The sequence below is a fragment of the Canis lupus genome, chromosome 32 (genome assembly GCF_048164855.1).
Source record: "Canis lupus baileyi chromosome 32, mCanLup2.hap1, whole genome shotgun sequence".
NCBI classification, from domain to species: Eukaryota; Metazoa; Chordata; class Mammalia; order Carnivora; family Canidae; genus Canis; species Canis lupus.
The window spans coordinates 12883018-12908803 of record NC_132869.1 but is presented as its reverse complement, the minus strand read 5'-3'; the positions used below and the strand labels follow the sequence as shown (position 1 = coordinate 12908803).

The 25786-nt window shown below is 39.0% G+C and overlaps 3 protein-coding genes across 9 annotated transcripts in view; 1 reads left to right on the top strand and 2 right to left on the bottom strand.

Annotated features, from left to right (window-relative positions):
• Window positions 1-680: 680 nt before the first annotated feature.
• Window positions 681-13966, bottom strand: HAUS2 (HAUS augmin like complex subunit 2). 2 transcript variants are annotated; one of them, XM_072808706.1, is made up of 7 exons: window positions 13805-13966; window positions 8878-8970; window positions 8481-8550; window positions 6343-6475; window positions 4966-5074; window positions 3985-4146; window positions 681-2805 (listed from the first exon to the last, which is right to left on the bottom strand). In XM_072808706.1, the coding sequence occupies exons 1-7, from the start codon at window positions 13895-13897 to the stop codon at window positions 2596-2598; spliced, it is 870 nt and encodes a 289-aa protein (XP_072664807.1). In that variant the 5' UTR covers window positions 13898-13966; the 3' UTR covers window positions 681-2595. The 2 variants fall into 2 exon arrangements, with proteins under 2 accessions (XP_072664807.1, XP_072664808.1); XM_072808707.1 differs by lacking the exon at window positions 3985-4146 and having other exon boundaries at window positions 13805-13964.
• Window positions 13906-18994, top strand: LRRC57 (leucine rich repeat containing 57). 2 transcript variants are annotated; one of them, XM_072808708.1, is made up of 6 exons: window positions 13906-13930; window positions 14320-14425; window positions 14531-14669; window positions 15414-15682; window positions 16891-17076; window positions 17497-18994. In XM_072808708.1, exons 2-6 carry the CDS (start codon window positions 14342-14344, stop codon window positions 17536-17538), a joined length of 720 nt encoding a protein of 239 aa, XP_072664809.1. In that variant the 5' UTR covers window positions 13906-13930; window positions 14320-14341; the 3' UTR covers window positions 17539-18994. The 2 variants fall into 2 exon arrangements, with proteins under 2 accessions (XP_072664809.1, XP_072664810.1); XM_072808709.1 differs by lacking the exon at window positions 13906-13930 and adding an exon at window positions 13946-14229.
• A 3820-nt stretch (window positions 18995-22814) lies between these two features.
• SNAP23 (synaptosome associated protein 23) overlaps window positions 22815-25786 on the bottom strand; it is a 38962-nt gene continuing 35990 nt past the window's right edge. For all 5 annotated transcript variants that reach the window (XM_072808712.1, XM_072808713.1, XM_072808714.1 and 2 more), the window contains 2 exons: window positions 25291-25435; window positions 22815-24167 (listed from right to left, as the gene is read on the bottom strand). In XM_072808712.1, coding sequence (XP_072664813.1) covers window positions 24102-24167; window positions 25291-25435 — 211 coding nt within the window. In that variant the 3' untranslated portion in view covers window positions 22815-24101. The remainder of the gene's footprint in view (window positions 24168-25290; window positions 25436-25786) is intronic.

Sequence of the window (25786 nt, the reverse complement as noted above, 5' to 3'; positions counted from 1 at the left end):
AGCTCACAGATTAACTGGTAGTCACATTTTCTTGATGACCTCTCCCACCTAGACAGTACAGAGCATTCTTTAGTATCCCTAAAACCTGTGTAATGATACACTACCATACTACTAAATTTTTTTTCAAAGATTTTTTTATTTATTAATGAGAGATACACAGAGAGAGCGAGGCAGACACATAGGCAGAGGAAGAAGCAGGCTTCATGCAGGGAGCCAGATGCTGGACTTGATCCCGGGTGTCCACGATCAGGCCCTAGGCTGAAGGCAGTGCTAAACTGCTGAGCCACTGGGGCTGCCCAAATTTTTCTTTAAGGTAGACCTTTCTTATTTTAAAGATTTATTTGAATCACTGGTAAAAAAAGGTAAAAAAAAAAAAAAAAAAAAAAAGATTTATTTGAGAGAGAGGATGGGTGTTGGAGGGTCAGAGAGGGAGAGAAGCAGACTCCCCTCTTGAGTGCAGAGCCTGATACAGGAATAAATCCCATAACATCGAGATCACAACCTGAGCTGAAATCAAGTTGGAATGCTCAATCAACCCAGCCAATAACCCAAAGTAGGCCTCAGTCTTAACTTACCTCAAGCTTTTGAGTCAGGTAACCTATAGGCCTATGCAACTATACTTGAACTGCAGACACTACATAGAGCATCTATCACATAGGATTCAGACAAGGGCCACAAAATTTTAGTTACAAATTACAGGTTTATTATTTTTTTTTAATTTTGAGAAAGACATACTAGATAAAAAGATAAAGCCAGGCATTATCAATTTTTGTGACATAGTATATATATAAATATAAATATATATACACACACAAAAATATATGAAATTACATGAAGAAAAAAAAGAGTAAGATGTTTGAAACCAAGGCTGGGCTTGAACAAACCTCTAATGAAATACAACTAAAACTTTGTTCAAATGACTAGACAATCTTAGGCAATGTTCAAGATGTTACAACCACTCTTCTATATCCCATTTACAAAGTCACAAAGTAGGCTTCAAAATATGATCCCTGATTGTTCTGGCAGTTTTTCAATAATGATCCCGCTTCCTTATGAAGAACTACTTTACTCAGTCACTGTGTTGAGGTCTTCTTGTGTTAAGGAGTACGATGAAAAGGATCAGAGAACCTTGCTGACAGAGAATGCAAAAGCATAAAAATACTGATGCTTCTATTTTTTAAAAGCAAAAGAAAATACCAAGTCTGAAAAATAACCCAGAGGTAGTTATAGTATTCATACAAATGAATACACCCTAAGTAAGGCTTAGTGTTACACCACGTAAAAAAAAAAAAAAAATTATTTGAGAGTGCATGAAAGCACAGGTGGAGGATCAGAGGAAGAGAATCTCAAATGGACTCCCTGCTGAGAGTGAGACCTGACCCAGAGCTTGATCCCAAGACCCTGAGATCATGGGCTAAAATGAAATCAAGAGTTGGGACACTTAACTGACTGGGCTGTTCAGGCGCCCCAATATACAGCTCTCTTTTATATGTACAATAGTCTCAGGTAAAATATCTGAGCATTTTGTAAGGCAAACCACTTAAAGTTTTACTATAATATGGCTTTTTCTGTTCTTTATTCTACCTTTCTTCTTTGCCTGCTCATAAGCCTGCCCATGAACACCCTCAGAAATTTCTTCATGTCTCAGTGTCTTTTTATTTTTTTTTTACCCCCTCCCCCCCACGTCTCAGGGTTTTGAATATTCCCTCCCCCCAGGTTTGATGGTTGGAGAATTCACAGGGTTCAGCGTATCACTGTATCCAGGGGCATGATATTAACAAAAGCATACACAGTAAAACAGCAAAGGGAAAAGGTACACGAGGCAAAGCCCAGGTGAAACCAGACACAAGCTTCCAGAGCCCTCTGCTAGTGGAGTCTCACACAGGATATGCTTAATTCCCACAGTAACTAAGGTGTAATGTGTCAAACGTCTTTCATGAAAGCTCATTAGAAACGCAGTGCCCAGGGTTATGATCATGGGCTAGCCACACAGGTACCTTCTGTCTAATATACATCAAAATTATAGACTCCCAGAAGGAATGGGAGACTAGAACCACACTGCAGAAACACTTGAGTCACTATGAACAACTCTAATCACCAGTGATAGTGGAAGGAGCCCTGATGAAATCTAAATTCCAAGAAGCCAGACAAGAGCCAACTTTGTAAGCAGGCCTTTCAAAGGACAGCAGCCAGGCCTACTACATTTGTTCTTTCGTATATACTTAGCAACTGTCTCACAGCGAAACTCAACATACTTTCATTTCCAAGGAGACTCTTTTAATTCAGAAACAAGCATTTAAAAAGACAAAAAAAAAAAAAAAAAAAAAAAAAAAAAAAGATGACATAAGAGTCTCCTCTCTGAGATACTGTCATATTTGATCTTCAAGAGTTTTACTGAAAAGTAGAATGAAAATACATGAAAAAAACAAAAGAAAATTCAATTTGGTCTTAATGAACTTGGAATCTTAGTATTTCAATATAAAGAGAGCTCTTTCAGTAATGCTAGCAGCAGAGCCTATAAATGCCCATATTACAATTGGCTAGAAATAGACTTCAATGACTACATATAATTAGGCAAAAATAAACAGTTGATGATCACTTGGAATTAATGGTTTGGACATGAACTTTAGAAGTAAAAGGTAAAGAAGGCATTATAACATCATGTTTATGAAGATAATTTTCTTCTGCTAGTATTTTGGGAATACAAGAGGAAATTTCCTTTTGCTGTTCTCGCCACTTGAGTATATTCTCTGCCAATTCTTCTGTCTCAGTCACCAACATATCCATTTTTGCTAAAGCCATGCTCTGTAGTATTTGAAAGAAGGAGAAAACAGGAGAAATTACGTCTGTCATTAATACATCATTATTATATCATAAATGGTTATGATACCAAAAGTTCACACCCAACCTTTTCTAGCCCCTTAATACAAAGGCATCTTAAAATTGTGTTCTCCCCACTTATTATAGTACACGCTTTTTCTTTATAAGTTCACCTCCCTTTGTCTTCAATTATCACCTCAAAGCAGATGACACATATATTGTAAAACTACTTCTTTCCTAAAATTCAGTCCCATATTTGTCTATTGAAAATCTCTAACTGAATGTACTTTCAGTATCTCAAACTCAATTCAGTTGCAATTCAACAATGACAGAAGATTTACTATCTGTGCAAGGCATGTCAGAAAACAAAGTCATTAGCTTTTTTGATTTCTTGATCCTACTCACCTTCAAGTCACCAAGGCTAGATACTTCATGATCATGGGTGTGTCCCTTGTCCAAAAAGTAGACATATTCTAGAAATTTGCCATCCCAAATAAAAATCTACATAATCTTTTGTTTTCCTATGCTTTAAATCTTGTATCTGAATGCTTGTATTTATTTTCTAAGTTTCTCTGCCTTTGCTTCATTTGCCTAGTTCTCTAGCCTACAGCTTATCAAACCTTAATGTGTGTAGGAATCACCTGAGGAAATTGTTAAACTACAGATTCGGATTCTGAAGGTCTAAGGTGAATTAAGTCTGCAATTCTGCATTTCTAACAAGCTTCCAGGTGATGCTGAGCAGTCTGTCCATACTTTGAGTGACTTAATCTCCTTTTTTTTTTTTTTTTTTTAAGATTTTATTTATGAGAAGGGGGCAGAGACACAGGGAGAAGCGGGCTCCATGCAGGGAGCCCCACGTGGACTCGATCCCGGGACTCCAGGATCACACCCTTGACCAAAGGCAGGCGCTAAACCGCTGAGCCATCCAGGGAGCCCCTGACTCGGTCTACTCTATCCAATATTTTCTCCATTACAGTGTAAGTCATCCTCTTTACCCTGCTCTAAAATAAAAATCAAACCAAAAATCCATTTGAACTGTTGAATGTTCCCCAATACTTGGAGAGTAAAGTCTGCTTCCTGGTCTGCTTTTCAAGGCATTCCATAAACTAACTCTGATTTAATCTCCCTTTCAATATCTTTAAGTATCAGCCAAAGGGGAAGTACCTGGGGATCCCTGGGTGGCGCAGCGGTTTGGCGCTTGCCTTTGGCCCAGGGCGCGATCCTGAAGACCCGGGATTGAATCCCACGTCGGGCTCCCGGTGCATGGAACCTGCTTCTCCCTCTGCCTGTGTCTCTGCCTCTCTCTCTCTCTCTCTCTGTGTGTGACTATCATAAATAAATAAAAATTTAAAAAAAACAAAGGGGAAGTACCACTCTTCCCCCAAACTGCCAGTGCTAATTTTCTTCTTCTTCTTTTTTTAAGATTGTATTTAATTTGAGAGAGAGAGAGTGAGAGAGAGAGAATGAGTGGGGAAGGGCTGAAGGAGAGGGAGAAGGAGGCTCCCCACTGAGTGCAGAGCCAAAAGAGGGGCTCAATTCCCAGGACTCATTCTTGGTACTCTAGGATCATTACCTGAGCTGAAGGCAGGTGCTCAACCAACTAAGCCAAGATAGAGAGTATCTTACAGCTCTCTCACTAAACCTTGAGAATTTGAGAGCAGGGATTGGTCATATTTGTTTCTCTCTCCTGATACCTATAGCATTGCCCCTTGCACAATATAAAAAAGAAGATTTATTTATTAAATATTAGAATAAAACAATGTAAAATGACTTCTAAAAAAGCTCTAACAAAATCCATCTTAATTTTAAGAAATAATTTATTCAGAATATTAGCCATCAAAAAGTTAAACAAAGGGGTGCCTGGGTGGCTCAGTTGGTTAAGTCACTCTTGATTTTGGCTCAGGTCATGATCTCAGGGTTGTGAGATCAAGCCCTGCAGTCAGGCTCTGCACTGGGCATAGAGCCTACCCAAGATTCTCTTTCTTTCTTCCTCTGCCTCTTCCTCACTTCTCCCTCTTTTAAAAAGAAAAAAAAAAAAAAAAAATTTAAACAAAGAGCTCACACAGTTGAGATTCTAGTATAAAGGAACTAAATAGAGCCAATGTAATGTGAAGTAGTTGCGATACTTAAATTGTTAATACTCACCATTTTCCTTAGATTTTCATCTAAATGAGGGATATTTCTGATTGTTTCAAGATGGTTTTCTAATCTTTCGATGAAAGTTACTGCCAATTCCAGTAAATGTACCATGTATCTGAAAGAGGGAGAAAAAAGTCAACTATTTTTTTAAGTTATTTTGTGTTCTTTTTTATTTTTAATTTGGACTTTTAGTATAAGAAAAGAGAATTACAATCAACCCAGTGAGCCAATAATAACCTTTCTGAATTCATGGAAATACCACTGATAAAAACGTCATTTTCCTTCACTTTAGGCAGAAATTAACTTGTCATCCAAAAAGAAAAAGAGCGATAACACTAATAATATCTGGTACCCAACCTAATATTAGACAAAACTTAATGTTAATAATTTTATCCTATAAGTAATTTTCCCAGATTAAATCTCATTACATTTCAATCTACTCATTCTCGAAGGGTGAAGACAGTAAGGATAAATGTACTTGACTGAAACTGCCTATAGCCAAAACCACTTTGAACCTTCGTATTTGCAAAATGCTTTAATATCATTACTCAGTTCTTCTGATATATAATGTATAATATATACATTAATGGTATTTTACTGTACTGAACAGATAACTGAATATATCCACAAGAATGAGATTTTTATATTTATTCTTTTACTAAAAGATAAAATATCTGACACTTAAGAAAGGTACTGATTTGCTCAGGGTCAGCTAGTGAGGCATTGGTGGAGAAGGTTAGCAATCAGATCCCTAGATGTTTGCTTCTTTACTGTTCATTATTATACTTGCAATACTCATACAAGGAAAAGAGCAACAGAGTATGCCCATTCTATGGATTGGGAAACTAAGGCTAACCATTTACCTAAGGTTTTGAAGCCTACAAAAACTATTTACCTACACGAACCATTTGCCTAAGGTTTTGAAGCCTACAAAAAGCACAAATAAGTCTAGGACTCAGTCTTTTTCCCCCTTTAGCTGGCATTGTTTTCACCTCTCCCTACTTAAACTCCCTAAGAGAATTTTTACATATAGGCAACATTAACAGAACAGTAAGTTTACTTCATAAAAAATGGTCTGTATGTAATAAAATAATTTTTACCCATCTTACTATACATTATTGATCTAATTTCTTTCACTGAAGTCATTACATCATTCCCAAAACACAGTTGGCAAAAGGAATGCCTTTCTCTTCACCACAGCTTAACTCTTTAAAAGTAAAAGATTTTCTTTCTGGTTTTATGTATCAGCATTAATAGTACTGTTAACAGACATAATCACTAATATATTGTTTAATGAATTATGCTATGAAATAACTATCAGTCTAAACAAAAAATACCCTTAGGAAACATGCGTAATCATTAACTTCTACTTTTTAATTTAACCTGTGATAAACAGCTTCAATAGGCAAGTTTTCCTCGCAAGTGGTTTTCAACAGTCTTTGCCTGAGGGACCTCTTCTCTTTTAACACTGCCTCCAAATGATTATTCATGCTTTGCAGAGTATGACACTTCTGAGCTATACAAACCAGAAACAGGAATTATAGTTAGCAATATGACAAGTTTTATTTTTATTTTTTAAAAATATTTCATTTATTTATTTATTCACGAGAGACACAGAGAGAGGCAGAGACATAGGCATAGGGAGAAGCAGGCTCCCTGCAGGGAGCCAGATGTGGGACTCAATCCCAGGACCCTGGGATTATGACTTGAGCCAAAGGCAGATGCTCACCCACTGAGCCACCCACACATCCCAACAATATGACAAGTTTTAAAATCACTAATAATTTCTTTTTGCTTTGATGTTACCAATGTCAAAAATTAATATATTTCTCTCCTAAGTATCTGCCCTTTGCTATCTTTAATATCAAACCAGTTTACTTTCAACAATTTTCTTAGTTTGCCTGCTGACAACAAAATCCAGTGCTAAATTCTTTGCACTGTGAAACGCCGGGACACCTGCACCCCAATATTTATAGCAGCAATGTCCACAATAGCCAAACTGTGGAAGGAGCCTCGGTGTCCATCGAAAGATGAATGGATAAAGAAGATGTGGTCTATGTATACAATGGAATATTACTCAGCCATTAGAAACGACAAATACCCACCATTTGCTTTGACGTGGATGGACCTGGAGGGTATTATGCTGAGCGAAATAAGTCAATCGGAAAAGGACAAACATTATATGGTCTCATTCATTTGGGGAATATAAAAATTAGTGAAAGGGAATAAAGGGAAAGGAGAGAAAATGAGTAAAAATATAAGTGAGGGTGACAAAACATGAGAGACACCTAACTCTGGGAAATGAACAAGGGGTAGTGGAAGGGGAGGTGGGCAGGGGGTTAGGATGACTGGGTGATGCGCACTGAGGGGGGGCACTTGGCGGGATGAGCACGGGGTGTTATGGATAACCTTATATAAGCACCAGGCAACAAAAACTCCAATTAAAAAAAAAGTAAATTCTTTGCATTATTCAACTCTACTCCTAGTTCAGTTTTTATAAGCCAGAGCCATATTCTTCACATAAAATCTATCTGCCTCTAACATTCTACATGGACATTAAAAAATAAGCATTTGGGGAACGCTGGGTGGTGCAGCGGTTTAGCGCCTGCCTTTGGCCCAGGGTGTAATCCTGGAGACCCAGGATCGAGTTCCACGTCGGGCTCCTGGTGCATGGAGCCTGCTTCTCCCTCTGCCTATGTCTCTGCCTCTCTCTCTCTCTCTCTGTGTGCCTATCATAAATAAATTAAAAAAAAAAAAAATAAGCATTTGTCTTACAAACTATTTCTGATCATTTTAATATTTTGCCCAGAATTCAGTTACTGGCTGCCAATTGCCACTTTTAAATTTTATTTTGAAAAAAATGTCAAACTTACAGAAAAGTTTCATTATATTCCCATATACATTTCACCTAAACTCACCAACTATTAACATTTAGCTACATTTTTATTTCTTCTTTCTCCACATACTCAGTACATGTATTTTTGCTGATCCACTTAAGTTGTACATAACATGAAATTCTTACCCCTAAAACCTGAGCATGTATTTCCATAAATGGGAAAATTCTCTTATGTAACTATATTACAAGTATCAAATTCATAAAATTTAAAATTGGTACAATACTACCAATATTTAATACAGTCCATATAGACACATCACCAATTAATTCAATAATGTACCTTATAGCAAAAGAAATTTCTAATCAAGTATTCAGTCCATGACCATACTATGCTTTGGCTATTGAGTCCCTTTAGTCTCCTTTAATCTGGAAAGTTTCTCAGCCCTTCTTGGTCTTTCAAGCTTTCCTGAATTTGAGGAGCTCCTACCTTGGTTACATTTTATGCTATTTGTACTAGTCAAATGAATAAGACTTCTATTTGAGCACGGAATAGAAGACTTCATTAGCTTTGGGGAAATACCTGGAAAAATTACGGTATATCATAATTTTATTGCCTGGTGCTTATATAAGGTTATTCAAGAAAAAGTTGAAATTCCAATGATTACTATTTCATCAAACTACTTACCCAAAAAGAAAGGATGAACAACATCTGCTGTATCTTTTTCTAGTTTTAAAAGTTCAATTTCCAAGTTTTTCTACATTAATAAGAAAAATAACATTTAGCTCATGTAGAATGGTGCCTGAAGGCTTATACTTTAGTAAAAAAGGCATAGTCTTTAACCCAGGAATATTTGTGGGGAGGGAGAAAGATTTGTTATGATAGCCCAGGGGATTTACTGAAGATTTTCATTTTGGTGTTCAAGCCCTATTGCTGCTACTGCTACTACTAACTCCTACTATCACTTATAAGTAAACACTTATCTGGCTATGTGCTAGACAATGTTCTAAGTGCAAAAGAACTGCTATTGGAATCAAGATTTTTTTTCCCTGTACTAGAAAGTAAAAAGTCCAACATAATTTACCTGGTAGATTTCAGCTTGAATATTTGAGATCTGCTGTAGTCTGGAGAAGTTCACAAAGTAAGGTGCTGATTTCTTAGATATATTTAACATCTCCTATTGGTAAGTGAACAGAGAAAGCAGTCGTAAGTCACAAAAAGTTTCTATGTGCACTGGAATAGCAAACCCACAGACTTAAAACATGAGGATTTATTATGTCCAACACTGCCCCCGGGGAAAAAGAAGTACAGAGTGTAACAGTAGCAATGTATATTTCCTGTTTGCAAAATACCATCTGGGCGCCTGAGTAGCTCAGTGGGTTAAGCATCTGATTCTCCGTTTCAGCTCAGGTCATGATCTTGGGGTCATGAGACTGAGCACCACTTTGGGCTCCATGCTCAGTGAGGAGTTGGCCTGGTATGCTTACCCTCTTCCTTTTACTCCCCTCCGCCCATCCCCTCTGTGCACCCATAGATACTCTCTCTTTTTCCCTCCCTCTCAAATAAATAAATCTTAAAAAAAACAAAACAAAAAACAAAACAAACAAAAAACTAAATATTCACTATCACAAGTCCTTTGGCCAAATATTTAAAAAATAAGAAAAACAAAAAACACTTAATCACTGTGTTCTATTTCCTAAAGCACTATGCACAATATATTTACATTAGTGACAGCTTACCAGAGAAGGCTGGTAAGGTTAAGAAGGCTGAGGCTTAGATTGGTGGAGAATCACCTCTATACAAATCACCAAGACCTAGTCTCTGACTTTCTGAGGGCTAAAATCAAATAGTTTCCCACCATGGAATCATTTATCTGATTCATTAAATGATCTTTATTGGCTGCCTCTTTTCACATTCTCACTTTTTTTTTTAAAAAGATTTTATTTATTCATTAGAGACAGAGAGAAAGAGGCAGAGACACAGGCAGAGGGAGAAGCAGGCTCCATGCAGGGAGCCTGATGTGGGACTTGATCCCAGGACCCCTGGGATCACGATCGGAGCCAAAGGCAGACACTCAACCACTGAGCCACACAGGTGCCCCACATTCTCACTCTCTTAAAGGAATCTTCTGTCCAGGTGGAATTCTTCTTCTAAAAAGCTTATATCCTCCTTTTTATCCTTTCATTTCATGCAAAATATTGCTTGCATATATTGCCTCCTTAAATTGCAGGTTGCTTCAGAATAAGAATATTGTTCATCCCGAGTCCATCCGTAATTTTCTCTGTATTCTTTTCTTCTTCTTCTTTTTTTTTTTTTTTTAAGATTTATTTATTCATGAGAGACACAGAGAGAGAGAGGCACAGACACAGGCAGCGGGAGAAGCAGGCTCTTCACAGGAGCCTGATGCGGGGACTCCATCCCGAATCCCCGGGATCATGACTTGAGCCGAAGGCAGCCGCCCAACCGCTGAGCCACCCAGGCGTCGCTCTTTTCTTCTTTTCAAGAATATTAGCATATTTAGATCTTTACATATCTTATAGGAAAAGGGTTAGAAAATGATAGTCCAGGAACTAAATGCACCCCACTCACTGCCTGTTTTTGTATAGGCCATAAGCTAAGAATGGTTTTTATATTTTTTAAATGCTGGGAAGAAAAAAATTAAAAGAAAAATAGTATTTTGTGACACATGAAAATTATATGAAATTCAAATTTCAGGATTCAGAATAAACTCAACTGCACCCATTTATTTACTTATTATCTCTGGCTTCTTTCACACTATACACCAGATGCAATTATATGGACCTAAAAGCCTCAGATACTTATTCTCTGGCCCTTAATAGTAAAAATTTGCTGACCAATGATAACACACTTTATTAGCATTTATTAAGTTAGGCAATTGAAGATTCAGGATGGATGGGAAGGAAAAGATATTCTAGTATTGATATATATGTGAAAAGAAAGGGAAGATGAATCTGAGAATGTAGTTTCCTACTTAATCATGAAAGATCTTGATAACTATGACAAACAATTATAATGCAGAAAATGAGAGTAATTCAAAGTTTTCTGGTGACGAGGTAACATGTTCATATATAATACATATTTTAGAAATTTAAAAAGGATAATATGGAAAATAGAACTTATGAGGCTGGGGGGGCAGTAAGGAATAGAGTGACTACTTAATGGGTATGGGGTTTCCATCAGGTTGATAAAAAAAAGTTTTGAAAATAGATTCACAACATTGTGACTATACTTCATGCCACTGAATTATACACTGATGTTAAAATGGTAAATTTTATATTAGGAGTATTTTACCACAAAAAGACCTACCACTAAAAACCAAAAAAGCTAGGTGAGAGATGGGACTGAAGGTTGAATATTTAGACAAGCAGTTACTATAGCATTCCAGGTGAGAAGATGAGAACGTGGACTAGGTCAGTAGCAGTTAAAAAGGAAAGGAAGACAGAGATGTGATTCCCTGGAGAGATGAAACTGAAAAATCTTGGTTGATATGGGATACCAGGGATAAAGTCAGTCAATATTAACTCCAAGGATCCTAGCTCCAGTGACTGGACAGATAGACATGCCATTCAATGAGGAATATAAGACAAAATACAGCAAAACTGAGGGTTGAAGGAGTAAAGTATTAGTTCAACTTCATTCCATAAATATGTATCATGGCTTAAATGAGGACAAATCTAATTTACTGCATTTCCATCATATCAGCATAACCTTTACTCTTCTTTCTGCTTTCTCTTAGGTATAAGGTAAATGAAAGTAAAACATCTCCCATTTCTCACTGTAATTTACTCATTCTCTGGTATCTCTTCATCCCGCCCTGTGTATACACTAATCTTAACTGCACACATGCAAACTAGTGAACTTCTGGGCTCAACAGCAGGGTAATGGAGCTTAGCCAACAATATGCAAGGGAAACCAATGGAAAAAGAAGAGTATTCAAGGGAGAGCCAAAAGGAGAAAGGAAAAAGAGAGTTGTCAAATTTCTCTAATAGAAATTCTAACTATTTGAGGACAGTGACTTAGCTCTATATCTTACTTAAAAAAAAAAAAAGGGCAAGGATTGGGGAATACAGAAAAGTCTTTTCTGTTGATCATTGCCATTTTATATTATATGCTTTATATGCCAGTAGGGTAAAGGGACACTGAAAATGAAAGGATCCTGAAAAAGGGAATCTGCTTGAGGCATTTCTGTTCATTCTGTTGCTAGGCACAAGAAGCTGAAATCCAGGACTTTATGTGTAATATAAAAATCCTGATAACACCGTGTGTACATAATATATACAGATAAACTTGTGTCTGTGGACATCCTTTCTTCTTTTTCATTCTTTCCACTTCATACTGAATTCTAGCTGAGGAACATTAAAAGGGAGGCAGTATAGCAGAGAAGTTAAGAGCAGGGAGCGCTCTGTGATCTATTTCACTAGTTAAGTGACCTTGCCTAAATTTCTTGGGTCTCCTTAGACCTTAGTTGTTGTTCCTCCTCCTCCTTTCTTCTTCTTTCTTCTTCTTCTTCTTCTAGATTTATTTATTTATTTATTTTAGAGAGAGAGAGCAAGTGACAGCAAGCAAGCATGGAGGAGGAGGGGCAGAGGGAGAGGAGAGAGAATCCTAAAGTAGTCTCCCCACTCAGCATGGAGCCACAGGTAGGGCTCCATCCCAGGACCCTGAGATCAGGACCTGAGCAGAAATCAAGAGTGAGAGGCTTAACCACCTGAGCCACCTAAGGGCTTTCGTTTATCTTAAAAATACTGTAAGGTAAGGGCACGTGGGTGAGTCCTCGGGTTAAGCCACTCTTGATCTCAGCTCAGGTCCTAATCTCAGGGCTGTAGCAGGGTGTCCCATTTCCTACTTAGCTAAGAGAGGAGTTTGTTTGAAATTCTTTCCTTCTGCCCCTCCTCCCCTCTTTCTAATAATAAACCTTAAAAAAAAAAAGTGTAAGGTACAAGACTCTAATGACTCTTCTAGGTATACAAAGTTGTGTATTTTCCATAAATCTTCCATCATGTTCATACTGTTAATCTCTGCAGATGATTTTACCTTCCTACTTTCCAGCTTCTTTCAGCGAAAATCCTCAACTTGCTCGTTATCTCAAAATTTCTTTCCCTTACCTCACTTTTCCCATTCCCTTGTCACTTCGGCCACCTGGATTCTATTATTGCCTCACATATTTAATTTCTCCCATCCACTGGCTCGTTTCCTTTGGCATATGAGCATGTTCTTCTTGTGGAACCTAAAACTACCACCGCTTGGGCTAATCTTCCTCTTCTCTTCTAATACTCCCCTCCTCCATTCACGTTCCAAGGTCTTTCGGGTCTTTGCTATTTTTTTTTTCATTCATTTTTTTGCCTATTAACATCACGTGCTTTTCCTGACCCTCTCATGTACCCAGCGTCTCCCGCCCCAAATACGCTTCAGTACCTCACACAAACAGGCTTGTTTGAGAATGTTTGTGTTTTAATTACTTACCCCTATTTCCCAACCCCAGCACCCATTACAATATAGAGGCGGTATCATCGGGTGCGAAAAAGCGGGAGGAAGATGGATCTTTATGATCTCTCACGAACTGACCGGATAACTCGCTCGCAGACACTCAAAACATCCTCTCTCCGGCAGCCCAGGTGGCTCCGCGGTTTAGCGCCGCCTTCAGCCCAGGGCGTGATCCTGGAGTCCTGGGATCGAGTTCCACATCGGGGTCCCTGCAGGGAGCCTGCTTCTCCCTCTGCCTGTGTCTCTGCCTCTCTCTGTGTGTCTCTCATGATAAATAAATAAATCTTAAAAAAAAAAAATCCTCTCTCTACTCGAACCCGCTTTCGCGCAACCACGGCAGAACCGTCACTACTGTTGCCTGGAAGAGGCTCCATCGGCCTCTACCACAGCACAGCCGCCACCCAGCACCCTCGCACACCCGCCCGCTGCCCGGCACCACCACCTCACAGCGATCTTCTGTCGCCTCCGTCGGCACCCCCTTAATGACGCCATCGCCGCCCACGCACCTGAGTGACCATCCCCGACGCTACGAAGTGGCTCAGCAGGAGCCCGGCAGCACTTGGCTCGCACGCGGGGTCCCAGGGGTGCGCAGCGGCCATGGCTGGGACCCAAGTCCCGGGCGGGCGCCGAGAGTGAGTGGAACGCCAGGCGGACGCGCCGCGCCGATAGATGACGTCACAGGGCGTTTCTTCCCGGGCGGAAGCCCGGGGAGCGCATCCCGGGGGAGCGCGGGCCGTGGGTCTTCTCTAGCTAAGCCGGCTGTGAGCTGAGGGGTAGAAGATGAGTCCGGAGCTCCCTGATCGTTCGTAGGCTCCAGCGGCGTCCAGCCTCGGAACACCTGCAAAAGCTGCTGGGCCTGGTGGTCGGGCTGTTCTCCCCTTTCTTCTTTGCCGCTTTTAGTTGGCCCCCAAGATCTAGGAGTCGGCAGGAGGTGACAGCTTGGGCACGAGACCCAGCCGAGAGGCGGAGGGGGTGGCCGGATGCCTGGCTGAGCGGTGACAGCTGCGCTTCCCTCCCGCAGGGACCTGAGCCGCGGCCCTAGAATGGGAAACAGTGCCCTCCGCGCTCATGTGGAAACCGCGCAGAAAACTGGTGTCTTTCAGCTGAAGGACCGTGGGCTGACCGAGGTGAGACCGGGAGGGGACCGACCAGGGAAATCAAAGGGAGAGGGACGGCGGGGTGGTGAAGTTAATCGGTGAGGAATTCTCCGCACTCTGAACCCCTTTCTCCAGTTCCCCCCCGAGTTGCAGAAGCTGACCAGCAATCTAAGGACCATCGACTTGTCCAACAACAAGATCGAGAGCCTACCGCCTGTGATTATAGGGAAGTTCACTCTGCTGAAGAGCCTCTCCTTGAACAACAACAAACTCAGTATGGCTTTTGCACTTGGGAAGCTTTTGCTAGTGATCAGCTGTTAAGAAGGGTGGTTTTCTCTTACAAGCTTGTTTTTGTTATGAAACTGTTTTGAGGGCAGCCTGGGTGGTTCAGCGGTTTAGCGCGGCCTTCAGCCCAGGGCGTGATCCTGGAGATCAGGGATCGAGTCCCGCATTGGGCTCCCTGCATGGAGCCTGCTTCTTCCTCTGCCTCTCTGTCTCTCTGTCTCTGTCTCTCTCTCTCTGTGTCTCTCATGAATAAATAAATAAAATCTAAAAAAAAAGAGAGAAACTTTTGAGAGCTCAAGATGCAGGAGGATGTCAGAGTCCTTGAAGCTATCTTGTAATTACATCTATACGCTTCCTCTGGTGGTATGATTGGTACTGGTTTAATTTGGACTTGAAAGTGAAGACCATCTTTGGGATGTAGTGCACAGCCAGCGAACTTAGAAAGGAGATGGAATGGGAAGGGGAGGGCCTAACAAATCCCACAAAATTGCTGTCGGATTCTGCCAAGGTCCTTTTACAAAAGGAGCCCAATATATACATAAGTGCTTTCCTGTATTTTGACAGCACCCACATTTCCTGAAGACTATGTTGGTAAAATGCAATACTTATAAATGGCACATGTGAGAATTTTATATGTATTGATAGGAGGCTTATCATGTAGCCATGTAGTTTTTCTAAACTTAAAGGTGTTTCTCAGCTGTATCAGATTCAGGTTTTTATTTTTCTTTGCCAGCTGTTCTTCCCGAGGAGTTATGCAATCTGAAAAAACTAGAGATGCTAAGCTTAAACAACAATCACTTGAGAGAGCTACCGTCTACCTTTGGGCAGCTGGCAGCCCTCAAGACCCTGAGCCTCTCTGGGAACCAGCTGCAAGCACTACCACCACAACTCTGTAGCCTAAGACACCTGGATGTGGTGGATCTCTCCAAGAATCAGATTCGGAGCATACCTGACACAGTGGGGGAGCTGCAGGTCATCGAACTCAATCTCAACCAGAACCAGGTCTAGAGTTTAAGGGATTTTTTTTCCCCTGCATCACCTGGGTTTAGTCTCCTGTATAATACTTTTCTAAACCATAACCATGGAGCTGGGTATCAGAGGCTAGATGAGCAGTACATTCTATGGGCTGGACTAATTTCCAAGCTCAAAGGGCTATTAGTTGAGATACTGGGTGTGTGTATTATGTAGGTTTTTTTTAGGAGAGTGGGATGGATAATGGGGTGAGATAATTTCAAAAGTTAAACTGTCTCACAAATCTTGAAGAATTCAGATCCTCCTCAAATATGCCTCTAGTCATCTAGCAAGGAGCTATGTCAGAGTGGAAAAGAGGCTTTAACTCCTAAGTTCTTGGAGTTGGACAGAATAATTTATTGTCCCTTTTTTGACATCTTTGTCAAGTGTGTCCTGCTTTTACTGAAAATTTTTAAGTGACAGGCTTTCTGGCAATAGCCTGTTTCATTGTTGGACAGCTTTAATTGAAATATTTGAAATTTGTTTCCATTACTTTGGAAACTCCTTGCTTAATATGTATCCGACTGGAGAAATCATCTAGACATAAGGCTTAAATGATTAAACATAAAACAGTGAGACTAGGTGACCTTTAATTTTTTAGCGCCTTGGATTTGTATTTGCATAGTCTAATACAATAGCCATACATTGCTGTTCAAATTCATTTAAGTTCGATTTTTTTAAAAAGATTTTAAGGGAGGTGAGTGAGAGAGGGAGAGCACAAGGCAGGGTGCGGGGGAAGGTCAGGAGAAGCAGAAAGAAGTGGGAGATGGTAGTCAAATCCAGTAAGGAATGAGGACAGTGAATCTTTGACTTTGGCAGTATAATGGTATCAACGTACACATAAAAGATTGGCAGTAAATGCACCAAAATGTTCACGGTGGCAGATCAGAGGTAACTTTTTTCTTTAAACTTATGTGATTCTCAAATTTTCTGTAATAGTGCTTTTATTAGAACACTTTTGTTTCTAAAAAGCCACTGGTGACCTTCAAACAGCATCTTTTTCCAAACAGTGGAGGAGGAATAACAGAAGCCAGATAACACAGCCTTTGGGAATGAGTAGGTAGTGAGAAAATGGAGGCGGTAAAAGAAAGAACTAGGACAAATGGTCAAGTTTTTGTTTTAATTTAGTAAAAAAAAAAAAAAAATCTTAATCGCACTTTTGCTTTTTCCTATGATTCTTTTTTGTTGTCATTCAATAGATATCTCAGATCTCAGTAAAGATATCTTGCTGTCCTCGCCTTAAAGTTCTTCGCTTGGAAGAGAATTGTCTTGAGCTCAGCATGCTTCCACAGAGTATCCTCAGTGATTCCCAGATCTGTCTGCTTGCTGTGGAAGGCAACCTTTTTGAAATAAAGAAACTTCGAGAACTGGAAGGATATGATAAGGTATGTATTAGTTAGTGTACTTCATCACTGTTCCAGAAGTGACAACAGTGAAATAACCTACATGAACATTGATAGCTATAGGACATATGCATAATCCTGTTTATGTCAACAGATTTGTTCCCCATTTTGGAGGTGGAGTCTAAGAATTAGCCAAATGGTATTGTGCCAAGATAACTTTTTCTCCAGATAGCTTATTGTAAAGCATCTTTGTCTTTTGATGGGTGTCCTATTAAAATACAAGGGGGAAAAAAACCCTAAACTATATGCTTTAAATTTGCAGTTAGGTCAATTTTGTAGGAAATGAAAAAGACCTTACCCAATAAAAACCTAAATGAAAAAAAATCACAAAATCCTAATTAAAAAATAGGCTAATATTTGCTTGTGCCAAAATACCACATATTCTTCTTTCATGATTTTTAGTACATGGAGAGGTTCACGGCCACTAAGAAGAAGTTTGCATGATGTTCTCCAGGAACATGGAAACCTTACAGGATACCAACATGGAATCTGTTGCAATCTGGCTGAATCAGAGGCTCCTGTTGTCAAGGATTATCTGCAGTAAGGAGATGATACTTCTGAAGATAATCATTTTAGTGATCTTTTTCCTTTTCAGGGCTCATCTTAAGTAAGCTAAAAAAAATCAAGAGATAGTAAGAGTCCTCCATTTTGAGTCATGGATAGGGTAAAGGACAATGTTGATCATCAAAACCATCCTAAGTCTGGCTTGAAGAAAAGCAGTAGCTATTTATACAATGAGGGGATGCTCCTTGGTAACAGAATCACTCCATATCACAGGCTCGAAATTTCATGTTTAGTTTCAGTGTATGAGCTTTCATAAAGTCAGTTGCCATTCCACTTGTGTTAACATTTCATATTTTTATGAAATTTAAATAATTTGTGAGAGGCTACTATATGAGGATTTATGATTTTATTTCAGTTCATCATTTAATTGCAGTGTTTATACTTGGAATTTATAATGTATATAAGTATGTGACTGTCTCAATTAAAAGTATATTCTGTCAGAGAAGCACCAACACAACACTAAGAGATGTTCCCCAAGGCTGCAGTAGCAAACTTTTTACTATTGCATGTGCCTTATTAGTAGAGGGCTCTGAAGAGCTAAAACTATATATGCAAAACTTGTAAGATACAAAGGGTTTTAATAATCAAGATTTTCCTGAAGCTTTGTTAGAATTAATGTATTTCTGGTAATCCTTTTCCCTTTTTATAATTCTACTAATCGAATTACCTATCAAAAAACTGCTACAATATTCTAAAATAACTTATGTTTATAAAGTTTATTCTCTGGATGAGAGAATATACTAAATAAAGAATTTTTAATGAACTTCGGCTGGAAAAAGGGTTAATCCTTCAAAGGGAGAAGACAGGAGAACTTTAACCTGTATGTGGCCCTTTGTTTGAAAGTAAACTGATTAGGAAGAAATGTTTCATGTTCCTGTTAAGGTGCTGGAGTACTGAAATGCCTTCATGTGACTGATAAGCATTTTGCAGTATTGGAACCATACTAATTAAGAGAAACTAATACAAAGATACATGACCTCAGGTTGTTACTGACATGAACATTTAGGGAACTACCACTCTAATGTTCTGAGGTTTGTCTTTGCCAGGGCAATTTAGCATGTATTGTCAGTTCTTGTTTTATAAACCTAGTTTAACCATTAAGTCAATAGATCACAACAGCTTAGTATTTAATCTATATGAGGAAGTTTCTCTGACTTTAAATCTGATCTGAGCATTCTCTATTTCCCATGTTATTTTCTGTTCTTAACATTGGGAGGGTTGGGTTGCCAGTTTATTGTTAGCAACTGAGTTTTGCTTTTTGTAAACATCAGTGCTTAATCTCTAATTTTTAAATCAGTGCTTAACATCTAATAAATCAGAAGTTTAAATTAAACAACTTAAATGTCCCCAGACATTTATTAATTGGAGTTAAAAAAAAAAAAGTCCCCCATCTCTAAGAATCAGTGACTGCTTTCACAACTTGGACTTATCCTTATTTCCAGTACCCTTTATTCACTCTTATTTTCCTGCCCAGTCATAGTGTTATTCTGCTCTTTAAACCCACAGTGCATTGTGTCCCCTGTAACTGCCTTTACATTGTTTGCTCAGTCAGGAATGCCCTCTCTCCCTAATGTGCTCCTTCTATCTAAAACCCATTTTAAGTCTAAGCCAAATTAATTGCTCTCCCATCTGTTATGACAGCACTTCTCACATTCTATATTCATCTGTCTCTTGCTAGAATGAGCTACTTGTGGGCAGGAACTATGTAAAGTAACATATCCAGATTTCTTTTTTTTTTTAAGATTTTATTTATTTATTTGTAAGAGACACACACAGAGAGAGGCAGAGACACAGACAGAGGGAGAAGCAGGCTCCATGCAGGGAGCCCGACGTGGGACTCGATCCTGGGTCTCCAGGATCAGGTCCTGGGCGGAAGGTGGCGCTAAACCATTGAGCCACCCAGGCTGTCCCATACCCAGATTTCTAATGCACAAGTGTTTAGACTTACCTATGAGCTAACATAATGAAGTTGGTTAACCTGTGTGTGGTTTGGAGACCCATATTCTAGTTTGGCCACCAGCCCTAAGTCATCCATATTCTTTTAGAGTTTGGTTGGAAGTGAGTGTAGTATATTAAGACCATGGGCCTTGGAGTCAAAAATATCTCGGTTAGAATCCACAATCTGTCATTTATGAATTTGAGCAATTTCTTCTCATCTGTAATATGGCAAAGACCTCCAACCTCTCCGGTCTGTTAGGATGATATGGTGAAAAGATACATAAAGGCACTTAGCAGAGTGCCCATAATAGAGTAAGCAATCAGTAAATGGTGCCATTTATTTAATCTGTAAGGCGTTAAAACAGAAGTTAGCAAGTTGTACAGAAACAGAAGGCTTGAAGCAAATACTACATTTAAAAGGATGAAAACAAAGAACTAGAGAATAAGGAACTTGAGTATCAATCTGAGAAATGCAAATCTGATTAGGAATATAATTGGAATAACCTAGAATTTTGTTGAGTGACCTAAAGAAAATAACATTAAAAACACTAATAAAGTACAACTGAGTATAGAATGTCTGGATTAAGAGATTTATAATTCAAACATGACAGGAAAAGACCTAGAGTTGAAGTGTGGTATAAAAGATGAAGGAAGTGTGAAGGAAGAAAGAAACAGGCATAACTATTGGGGATAAATATCATCATTGTTAAGACGAAACCTGAAAGTGCTTATTGTTAAAAAAAAAAAAATTAAATTTGGGGGCATACTATTTTTGAACTCTTTAGTTACAAGGTCAAAGGTTTTTTTTTTGTTTTGTTTTTGTTTTTTTTTTTTTTACTTATGATAGTCACACACACAGAGAGAGAGAGAGAGAGGCAGAGACCTAGGCAGAGGGAGAAGCTGGCTCCATGCACCGGGAGCCCGACGTGGGATTCAATCCCGGGTCTCCAGGATCGCGCCCTAGGCCAAAGGCAGGCGCCAAACCGCTGCGCCTCCCAGGGATCCCTACAGGTCAAAATTACGTGAAGGTCACACGACAAGTAAATGACTAAAGCAAAATTTGAAACCAGGTGGTCAGACTCTAGAGCTTGTGTTAACCACTTTCAGGTACTACCTTTCAAAAGTAATGGAATCAAGTTTCTAGATAGCGTTACAGGAGAAAATCAGAAAAGGCTTTAAGTCAACAGCTTCTCTCTCTAGCATATTATGGGCCTAATTTCTAAGGCCTCATCCCTCTTCTTTCTCAGTAGCAAAAGGTTTGGAAGAGTTTGTAACCTGGGATCCAAAGAAGGGCTTTCTTTTTTTTTTTTTTTTAAAGATTTTACTTATTTATTCATGAGAGATACAGAGGCAGAGACATAGGCAAAGGGAGAAGCAGGCTCCATGTAGGGAGCCCGACGTGGGACTCGATCCTGGGCAGGGACTCCACGATCACGCCCTGGACCAAAGGCAAACTCTAAACCACTGAACCACCCAGGCGTCCCTTTCAAGACCCACTGATGCATGATTTTTACTTATGCATGATTCAAGTTTTTGTTTATCTACTTCTTTGGGGAGATAGGCCATGTTGTCTTTCATCAAATCCACAGAGATTCCTGACCCAAAAAGAGCTCCACCCAAGAGAATAGCAACTATATTAAGCTCTTATATTTGTTGGGTGCTGCTCTCAGTCCTTTACATGCATCACCACACTGACTTTTTTAAGATTTTATTTATTCATGAGAGACACAGAGAGAGAAAGAGGGAGAGACACAGGCAGAGGGAGAGGCAGGCTCCATGCAGGGAGCCCAACGTGGGACTCGATCCCGGGTCTCCAGGACCTATGACCCGGGCTGAAGGCAGTGCTAAACTGCTGGGCTACTGGGGCTGCCCCACACTTACTTTTTGTGACAACTCTATGGAGGAGGAATATTAACCTCATCTATAGACAAGGAAACTGAGGCACAGAAATGGGCTTACAGTCTCAGTAAGTGGCAGAGTATAAATTCAGACAGTTGAGTGCCTTAGCTTACACTTCTAACCAATTTTATTGTGGGGGCAGCATTTTGGTATCCTACGAACTATTGTCTTTAGCCGTAACGTAAGAAAAATTTTGGGGGCGGGGCGGGGGACGCCTGGGTGGCTTAGCAGTTGAGTGCCTGCCTTCGTCTTGGGGTGTGGTCCCAGAACCCCAAGATCGAGTCCCACACTGGGCTCCCTGCATGGAGCCTGCCTCTCCCTTTGCCTGTGTCTCAGCCTCTCTCCGTGTCTCTCATGAATAAAAAAATAAAATCTTTAAAAAAAAATTTTTTAATGTTCTATGGGCATTTATGTGTACCACAATCCCCAATGTTTTATACTTTCTTCCTTTACATATACCATTACCTGCCAAACTACTGCTTTTGGCATTGAGCATTTCTTTTCTTTTCTTTTCTTTTTTTTTTTTTTTTAAGATTTTATTTATTCATCAGACACACACAGACAGAGAGAGAGAGAGGGGCAGAGACACAGGCAGAGGGAGAAGCAGGTTCCATGCTGGGAGCCTGATATGGGACTTGATCCCAGGTCTCAAGGATCAGGCCCTGGGCTAAAGGCAACACTAAACTGCTGAGCTACCCGGGCTACTGTCCATGGCATGGAGCATTTCTATTCCAGAGGGCCTGAATGAATCTCACTCTAAATATTTTCCTCTTCAGCCTATGAAAGTCCTCATGTTAACAGTAGCTTCAGTAGATGGGTTGTAGTTGTTGCTCATAAACATCCTTTCAATCATTAGTGTATTAAAGCTCAAATGAATAAGAGACTTAGAATAATTAAAATGAACCTCATAACAAATTGTAGGAAAAGTCCTGTCAGTATTTCCAATAAAAAATGGGAAAGGGGGATCCCTGGGTGGCGCAGCGGTTTGGCGCCTGCCTTTGGCCCAGGGCGCGATCCTGGAGACCCAGGATCGAATCCCACGTCGGGCTCCCAGTGCATGGAGCCTGCTTCTCCCTCTGCCTATGTCTCTGCCTCTCTCTCTCTTTCTGTGTGACTATCATAAATAAATAAAAAAAAAAAATTAAAAAAAAAAATGGGAAAGGTGCCAAAGACAGCTTTCCATCAGAGTGCTTCTTGATTTATGGACCTTTGCTTTATTCAATTTGTTACAAGCTAGTGAAATTATTCACCTTCCCCTGGTTCCCACCAACTAGTAAAAAAAAACCCACATTACCTATTTGAAAGAACAATTCCATTAGTTAGTTATAAAATTTAATTGTAAAGATCAAGCAGTGGTTATTGGTCAAACCAATCCACATTAATAGCTTTGAAGTATGCAGACACTAGTTCTTAAATAAGGGTGACAAATACCAAACAGATTCTTCTAACACTGTTCAAGATCTAAATAAATGTGATTCTGGACATAATTCAATCCACAAGGCTAACTGAATGATAGTGCAGTCATCAATAATTAAACCAAAGGCATAATTTTCCAAATCACTTTTTAGTTAAACAATAAATTCTAGTTTTAAAGTCTAAAGCTACAAAAAAATTCAAAGCAATCTAACTATTTTTCTACCTGAGATCAAAACAAGTTTCTTTTAGCCTATCTAAACATAATTCTTAAAAAACAAAACAAAACAAAACATAATTCTTGGCTTTGAGGTAAATCTGAATTCACGTGATATACTTTGTCAAACTTCTCCAAAAAAATTTAAGCCCTGCTTTAGAGAGAAATTCTCATGTTACACATACATATTTACATATTTTTTTTCTTCAAAGACTAATGACAAATTTATGAGGTTAACAAGCATGTAATGGGACCATGATACTAATAACGTGAAAATAAAAAGCCATTCATTTATACAAAGTGTTCCTGTAAGGTGCAATATGAAATGGGATCACTATGTACATACACAAATCACCAGAAGTTCAGCAACTAAGCTCACTTTGAAAAAATTCTATTTTTTTTGGAGCAGAGGTTACCAAGTTATGATGTATAACAAAAATATTGTGTATAAAAGCTCCGTTACCAAGGATTAGCCTAAACTGGCAATAACTGCAGCTTAAATTAAAAATTAAACCCAGCTAGATCTTTACTGTGGCTATGCAATTTTTGCTTTGTGGCATGCAAGTTTTACTGAGGTAACAACCTCTTATCTCTTGCCTCTCCTCCTTATGCTCCCCTTGCCCCCAGTTTCCTTCTTCATGGCTGTCTTTGGCAATGCTTCCAAATCTTGAAAGCAAAAGAACCTGCTAAAGTAAATGAGAAGGATGAAAAATAACACGATATAAGATGTATAAAAACCAATCTAAAACTATGAATCAAGGAAAAAAAAATATACAAGGACAGACAAGCAATAGTGTACCCTCAAAGGAAAGAGAACATTAAAAAAAAAATAGGGGATCTGTACTCCTGGCCCTTCTTGCACATTATCTCCTGATTTAGAAGAGCATGGAACCAAAACGTCAAACTCTGAAAAGGTAATGGCTTTGAAGGAGGAGCTAGAGAAGTGAATACATGATAAAGAAGTACAGCAGCAGCTTTAGCTGTCAATGAGTTTCTTTGCTCTGGCATTGGCAATATCAATACGATCTTTGTTGGTGTCAGCCTGAAAAAAAGAAAAATATATCAGCATTATGTTACAAGGTAAGCTGCTCTAATAAAAGTTAAATTTCATACACTTGGAGTAACTGACACACTGAGAAAATTCAGGAAACACAAAGTCACAAAATTCATTTTGGGCAAGAAGAAACAGAACATGAAATTCATTTGGGAAAACTGGGTATATAAACATAACAAAAATATAACAGAAGAACTTGACCGTATTTCATGAATTCTGTAACATTTTTTCATAGTTTAACTGGGATGTATGTTATAATCAATGGCATTTTTGATGCAGTGAAATTAAGAATGCTTTTTGTTACAGATTTGGACACTGGAAATCTTCCTGAACTGAATCATAGAATCTTATCTGAGACTACTCTAGGTCTAACCCAGAGAATCTGAAAGAACATTCTTCAAGATTTTTTAATAGATACATTACCACCTGCATCAATATCTGAATTTAAAAGATGGGTAATATGTAAACCCACAAGACAGCTTTGAAAGCACCTTATGAACCACTCTTTGCCTCAATGAAGTACACTGTTAAGTAATTCAACAGAACTAAGTTTAAAAACTCACCCCATCCTTTAAAGCACACTGAGGTTTTTAATGAAATAACAATAACAAGAATGGCTTTTAGGCACAACACATCCAAAAAGCGAACATAATTTCACTTTTGGTATCTTTTATATCATGTGAAGTAAAATTAAAAAAAAAAAGAAAATTCCATTTTTTCTTTACTCATAGGACCCTGTTTTGTGTGTCCACTCCACAAGAACCATTGTGTAGAACTGATTTTCACTTACTGATTTATGAGATGAGGATTTAGGAACTTACATAGCCCTCCCAAAGGTCAGAGTAGACTGTAAGCTTCATATGTGAAATTTTAAATAAAACCACTTCATTCTAAGGTCTTGCTTTCAAAATGAACCGACTGCCATGAGCAAAAGATAGGAGGACCTAGCTGTAATTTTTCAATGTGTTAGAATTGCCACCTCATCAAAAGTATAAGACCTGTACGGACAGGATCATCTCTTATTGTTCTCCCCCCAAAATATCAAGCACAGATGTACATTACTGAAAAATGGTGGGTATCTCAAATTCCTGTGGCATGAGGGAGCATTTACCTTTTCTGTGATCCGGTCTATTTTTCGATTTTGAGCCTCGATCTCATTGCCCATTTCCAGGGCCATGTTTTTTAGGTTTCCTAGGATACTGCCCACTTGAGTCAGGTTCTCTTCCATCTCATCTTCTCTAGCATCATTAGTTATACTGTCACAAAAAATACAGTAAATTCAGTACTTCTGGTAAATTATAAACAGACTAAATCTGGATTTAGTTTTTATATAAATAACCAAAATGACCTCAGCAAGCGTTAGACCCACAGCAATGCAGGTTACCATTCTTGAAAAACATCCTGTGGTAGAAACTGAAAAGAATAACCAAAGAGAACAAAATGTCTTAAAGCCGTATAGGAGAAGAAACAACTCTAGAACAATGGTTCTCAAAGAGTGATCACAATATAACCTGGGAACTTATTAGACATGAAAACATGCTAATTCTCACTCTCTACTACAGATCTACTGAATCAGAAACTGGAAGTGGATCCCAGCATTCAATGTT

Excerpts from the sequence above, each read along its gene's own strand:
- LRRC57 (XM_072808708.1), top strand. The coding sequence starts at position 14,342 with ATGGGAAACAGTGCCCTCCGCGCTCATGTGGAAACCGCGCAGAAAACT. Across the intron at positions 14,426-14,530 it reads AGGACCGTGGGCTGACCGAG|TTCCCCCCCGAGTTGCAGAA; the intron begins GTGAGACCGGGA and ends CCCTTTCTCCAG. Across the intron at positions 17,077-17,496 it reads AACTGGAAGGATATGATAAG|TACATGGAGAGGTTCACGGC; the intron begins GTATGTATTAGT and ends CATGATTTTTAG.
- HAUS2 (XM_072808706.1), bottom strand. The coding sequence starts at position 13,897 with ATGGCCGCTGCGCACCCCTGGGACCCCGCGTGCGAGCCAAGTGCTGCC. Across the intron at positions 6,476-8,480 it reads TGTTCATCCTTTCTTTTTGG|CTCAGAAGTGTCATACTCTG; the intron begins GTAAGTAGTTTG and ends TGGTTTGTATAG. Across the intron at positions 5,075-6,342 it reads ATTGAAGCTGTTTATCACAG|ATACATGGTACATTTACTGG; the intron begins GTTAAATTAAAA and ends TCCCTCTTTCAG.